The following is a 6,000-nucleotide window of genomic DNA, read 5'->3' on the forward strand; positions in this document are numbered from 1 at the left end:
CATTGCCCCCAAATATCCCCAGGGGATATTCATGGTATATTAGCAATATGCCTAGAATATACCTGGAATATACTCGTCAGGGAATATCCCTCAAATATCCCCCAGTCAATCCCAACTGGGAGATGACTCATCCATTTCGACAGTCACCTGATGAGTGCATGTTCTCGGACAGCGTCGAGATTTCTCTTAAGTGCTCCCTTCATCTTACTCTCTAGGAGCCTCCAGTGTGCACATATTTTGGTGAGTCTTTCTCCCACTGAAACATGTTTCCATATGCTCTATAGTTCCGGTTTTCTCATATAATCAGATCTAATGCCTGAAAATGCGGGATCAGAGCACATATATGCATCCATTTAGGGCGGGCCGGGGTGGGACTGAAGGAGATTGCAAGCACAGCCTACGACGTGTGTGCAGCAAGAATTATCAGAATGGTGGGTATTGTGGGTGTGAGCATGAACGTTGGATAGATGAGATCAAGGGTAAGCACAGGCTGAGCTTGGTGGCGTTGGTGTGGGTGCTAGCATCTGTGTTTCTTATGCGCATGGTGGCTTGGATTAGCCTCAGAGTCTGTGGTGCGCACGCAAGTGCCAATGTCGTCGGGGCAGCAGCAGCAGCAGCAACATCAGTGAGGCCAGTGTTTATCTGGGCTCTCTATGTCACAGTGCTAACCCCCCGCATGGCAGTACTGACCCCAGCACTACACCACATTCTTTCCATTCCCCTTGCTCCCTGCACTCGCCAACCTTATCAAGCTGCAACCCTTCCTGGTGACCTTGTCTCTTCCCACACTGATCTTCTCAGCCTCGACACGCATGCTCACCCCGCTCCTCCGCAGGATGCGCCTCTATACTGCCGGCACCGATGCACTCCTCAGCGGCTGCATTTGTGCGCGTGGCGTGCTACCAGATGTGCTCGTGTTCAACAGCGCAGTGCCACAGCCCGACGCACCCCCCAAAATATACTCCTCAAATTCAAGGCCATGTGCAGACGCACCGCTCCCGCCACTGCAATAGATTCTTGCATCAAGGTGCTGGTTGTCCCATCCCTGATGCGCGCCGTGGCTGCTTGCGTATGCGGGGGAATATCTAGCCGGGATTCGCACCTCTTGCCTTTTCAAGTATATTTTGTAGATCTTTCAAGCCTGAGAATTGTCGTGTAGCCTTCAATAGCATGTATTAGTTTTATGATTTGTTAATATATTTATTTCTCTATCTATGGAGCGCATATAAAGTGATTGGAATGATATCGAGCTCGAATAAACCCACAATATACTGTGAATATACTCAGTACCCAGGTATATTCACGGTATATTCAAGACATTACCTTGAATCGACCGTGAATATCCCCGGAGGGGAGGTGGGTATATTCACGGTTGATTCCGGGTATATTGCTAATATACCACAGATATCCCCTGGGGATTATTAGGGACGATGTGCGGTGACGTGGCACTGGACATTGCCTCAAATATCCCCTGGGGATATCTGTGGTATATTAGGAATATACCACAAATATACCACAAATATCCCCAGACCCCCTGCAGTACGTGAGCCGCCACAATCTTGATGTCCTGATCGAGTCGCACGTCACAAGGATCATCGCGGCGGACAAAACAAGCCACGGCTCTGTGTCCTTCGAGACTGTAGAATTCGCAAAGAGCAGCACAGGTGAGGATGCCGGCTTCGTGGTGCTGGTGTTCCCCGAGAGCGCTGAACCGTTCGATGATTTTTCGTTGCCATCGATAGGGAAGCGGTACATTCGTGGTATATCCGAGGTATAGTCACAAAATCCCTCGAATATCCCCAAGGGATATTCAGGGCTGGGCATATTCACGGTATATTTCAGGTTTATTCATGGTATATTTCGGGTATATTCAAGCTCATTATCATGAACCAATTGCTTGAAAATGTGCTCCATAAATAGAGAATAAATATATTAACAAATCATAATACTAATACATGCTATTGAAGGCTACACGACAATTCTAAGGCTTGAAAGATCTACAAAATATACTTGAAAAGGCGAGAGGTGCGAATCCCGGCTAGATGTTCCCCCGCATACGCAAGCAGCCACGGCGCGCATCAGGGATGGGACAACCAGCGCCTTGACGCAAGAATCTATTGCGGTGGCGGGAGCGGTGCGTCCGCGCGTGGCCTCGAATTTGAGGAGTACATTTTGGGGGGTGCGTCGGGCTGCGGCACCGCGCTGTTGAACACGAGCACATCTGGTAGCACGCCACGCGCACAAATGCAGCCGCTGAGGAGTGCATCGGTGCCGGCAGTGTAGAGGCGCATCCTGCGGAGGAGCGGGGTGAGCATGCGTGTCGAGGCTGAGAAGATCAGTGCGGGGATAGACAAGGTCGCCAGGAAGGGTTGCAGCTTGGTAGGGGTGGCGAGTGCAGGGAGCGAGGGGGATGGAAAGAATGCGGTGTAGTGCGGGGGTCAGTACTGCCATGCGGGCGGTTAGCACTGTGACACGGAGAGCCCAAATGAACACTGGCCTTACTGATGTTGCTGCTGCTGCCGCAATATCTTGTCTCTCCCACCTTGTAACCAAACAGTTTCAATGACGCCCACGCCTAATTCTCCAATGAAGGCGAATAGCACAACAACGTCGCGATAGCATTTATTGCTTCCAAATCGAAATAGCTAGCAGTGGGTAGATTTTAGTTCTGCTTCCATGAGTGATTGCCAAATAACGCACCAGATTCATGATGAGACTCGCAGATACATCGTCCGGCCCTGCAGCAAATCTTTGATCATCAGTCCAGAGCCGACCCCGTTAACAGACAGAGCCTCAAGCGTGTACTTCAACGTTTACGCAATCGCAAGATAGATAGCATGTCGTTCAGGTGCACAAAGAAGCCGGCATACGTCATTTGATACAGTGCAGTGAGCGCAGTGAAGAGGATCGATAGACCGTCGTTGCGGGGAAGGGTGACAAGAAGGAAGTTCTGCGTTATGGCATGTGAGAACTGTGGATGAAAGAGCAAGCGTACAAAAAGCGGCATCGCCAATGTATACCGGGCGAAAATGTCTGCCTCGTTCTCAACAACGGTAGTGTTAACCTCCATCACTGACGTTGCCTCGCCCATCTGGATTCCGAACGATATGAATGGAGTGGACAGAGGACCATACACTGAGCTCGATGCTGCTGCAGTGCAGGCGTCGATAGTCTTGTCAGAGCTGACGGTCAGCCGCAATGGGCGAAATCAGCAAATAATTGAGGAAAGATTTACTCCGCCTAGTCTAGTTCATTGTTGAAGGTAGCCGTATGCCAGCAGGGCTCGCGTTCGAAGGACAATATGAGAAGGAATAGATAGGTATTTGTAAAAGAGAAGCGCTGGAGCGAACAGACTGTACAACAACAGATCCATGTGAAGCCGTGATAATTTAGATGTGATCAACCTCGTGGGAGATGAGCTTATCGACCCCTCGTCGCTGAGGTGCCGTCGTAGATGAAGTCGACGATGAGCAACTTATGGCGGTATTATAGCTTACATAACGACTGGTTTCCTATTCGTCGTGCAATACCGGGCTGGACGATGCGTCGAGTCGATGTCGACCACAAGCAAAGTCCTGCGAAAACCAGAGTGAGTCAGTTTCCAACCGAATCGATCCGAGCGCAACAGGTTGGTCAAAACAACGAGGGTGTTAAGGAAAGGAAAGGCAAAGACATCGATAGCGTGCGCCGCGAAACAAAAGAGCGAGCGAAGAGAAAAGGAAAGCAAACGGTACGCACCTTCAGCTCTATCCACTGAGCAGGCTATCTCCTATGCCCCCCATGCCCCCTCCGCCGCCCTCTGGACCATCATGTCTCGGGCCCTGCGAGGGACCGCCCCTGCCGTTATGTTTCCTGCCTCTGTTTGGGCAGTGCTCTCGCTTGTGGCGATGGACTTCATCTTTACGCACAAAAAGAGCTGGGCAGTCGCCGCATGCAAATTCGCGCTGTCCTCCGTGGCGCAGAGTCGCCTTGTGTCGGGGCATGTCGTAAGGGCACGACAGCCGCTTGCTGCACCCGTCGGTGCCGTCGCAGACATGAGGGTCTGCCCTCTTGCGCTTTCGCGCGCCTCTCTGTTCCTCTCCAGGTGTCGATGTCCAGGGCCCTCCGATGGACTGCGGTACAGCCTCGGGGACTGGCTCACCTGTGGGGTTCTCCACCCTATGGGTGGATGTTGTCGATGCTATTGTAGTTTCTGGGGGGGCGCTGCCGTGCGCCTGTGGATGGACCACAAGCATCTGGCCTCGCTCTCCCGCCGTCTCTCTCTCTCTCGCCGCATAGTCGCTTGGCAGCCTGACTGAAAATCGGCCATACCCCGCGATCGGGGGCATGCGCGGCCTCTTGACTATGCGCCTCCCCGCCTTCGCGCCGCTCGCTCCCGGACTCGCTCCCTCCTCCCTCCCCTCGCTTCCCTCCCCATCCCTCGCCTTCTTCCGTCTTGGCTCCTCCTCCACATGTACGTAGTGTTCCTGCGACACCGGCTCCGTGGTGATCTCTGGCGACGGCGGCAGCTCTGGGACAGGCCCCGGGGCCTTCGCGACGACCACCTGCGGAGGCACCTCGGCCAACACCCGAAGGACAGTGTCGCGAGGCGCCTGCACGATCTCCCGCGCCATGTCAATCCATGGACCCCGGATCGGCTTGACGGCGCCCAGCAGCGAGGAGAACGCTGCCGCACCGCGCCTCCGATGGACCTCAATAGGGTCCAATGCATCCACTAGTGTTGAGATAGTCGAGATGGGGACGTGGCATGGATCCTCCTCCGTGTATGTGTGAGTGGTGGGGACTGAAACTGGGAATGGCCATGCGCCCGCCGACTCGTTGTCATCGTCCCAGTGGGCGGCCTGGGCAGGTGCGTATGGCGCGAAGGGCATCGGAACCTCAAGGTAGGTTCCAGGGAACAGATTCAGTCGTCCCCCACGTACGATATAGGCATAGGGCCACGGTTGTGCAGAACGGCTCCCGTCCTGGAGAAAGTACGTGCCCTCATCCTAGGAATGCAGAGCAATGAGTGGCGTGTTAAGAATCTGGAGCAAGGTTCTAGACTTACTGACTCATCATCTGTGAGGTCGCTCTCACGGTGCCTCTCGTTGTCGATAGCATGGGAGCGCGACGGGCCTGCGCCAGGAGCTGTGGGCGGGTACGTGTTAACATGTAGCAACCTGCTCGAATAATATGCACATGCAGAACATACTGAAGAGGTCTTCCTCAGTGTCACGGCCGTAATCGTGGCACCACGACATTGCCAAGCCAGTGGATGATGGTGTGTAGGTTGTGTTGTTGAGTGGCTCAACAGCGTTGTGGTGGTTGGTAGGGGAGAGGTGGGTAAGACTCAGTGGTACAGTGAACGGTTGACTTTTTACTTTCGGCTCTCTGATTTTATTATCGAAGAAGCGCCCACCACCTTCCCAAGGAATCAGCCCAAGGAACGCCTCCGACGCCGGTGTGATGTCTTCCTTCGCATGCTGGAATTAGGCTCCGACCCAAGCCCAAGGTGGGTCCATTGTTCGCATTCCGCAGGTTGTTCATCATTTCTCCGTTCGGCCGTGTCCTCTCTTCCAGCGACAGGCAGGCATTTTTCTCTGCCTCGTTCCATCAATTCTGTGAGACATAATGTGTCCAGGCTGTAACCATCCGGCGGGCTTCTGGGGGTGCGTCCGTCGTTATCGTCGTTCATCCGGCCCTCGATAACATCTGTGGCAAAGTCACGCGAGGAGCGGGGTTACACATGTCGTAACAACCCGATCATTCCCTTGTTCTGTACCGCTTCTTTTGACAGTCGACGTTCTTCGGCGTCATGCCTTATATCCGGGACGGGCCTCCGCAATTGAGATTATGCGCGCTCGTCGATAGGTTGTAGGCGCATCAAGGTGCTTGATTTTACGGAAGGGTCATTGCAAACGGCATAATTCAGCACGCTCGTGTTCTGAAATCGAATATTCTAGCCGCTTGTAGCGTCTTCGCACATCACGCAGGGGTGGCAAGGCACAGTATTGTGCCATG

At 53.5% G+C, this 6,000-nt stretch overlaps 2 protein-coding genes across 2 annotated transcripts; both read right to left on the reverse strand.

Annotated features, from left to right (window-relative positions):
- Positions 1-2,806: 2,806 nt before the first annotated feature.
- Positions 2,807-3,091, reverse strand: HETIRDRAFT_311473 (uncharacterized protein; the record flags this gene model as incomplete). Its single annotated transcript, XM_009543854.1, has 1 exon — positions 2,807-3,091. One exon carries the CDS (start codon positions 3,089-3,091, stop codon positions 2,807-2,809), a length of 285 nt encoding a protein of 94 aa, XP_009542149.1.
- Positions 3,092-3,301: 210 nt separating this feature from the next.
- On the reverse strand, positions 3,302-4,988 carry HETIRDRAFT_432127 (uncharacterized protein). Its single transcript, XM_009543855.1, has 2 exons — positions 3,739-4,988; positions 3,302-3,575 (listed from the first exon to the last, which is right to left on the reverse strand). Exon 1 carries the CDS (start codon positions 4,869-4,871, stop codon positions 3,747-3,749), a length of 1,125 nt encoding a protein of 374 aa, XP_009542150.1. The 5' UTR covers positions 4,872-4,988; the 3' UTR covers positions 3,302-3,575; positions 3,739-3,746.
- Between the last annotated feature and the right edge of the window lie 1,012 nt (positions 4,989-6,000).

Source organism: Heterobasidion irregulare (genome assembly GCF_000320585.1).
Source record: "Heterobasidion irregulare TC 32-1 unplaced genomic scaffold scaffold_02, whole genome shotgun sequence".
NCBI lineage: Eukaryota > Fungi > Basidiomycota > Agaricomycetes > Russulales > Bondarzewiaceae > Heterobasidion > Heterobasidion irregulare.

Coding starts and splice junctions, on each gene's coding strand:
- HETIRDRAFT_432127 (XM_009543855.1), bottom strand. CDS start 4,871: ATGCCCTTCGCGCCATACGCACCTGCCCAGGCCGCCCACTGGGACGAT.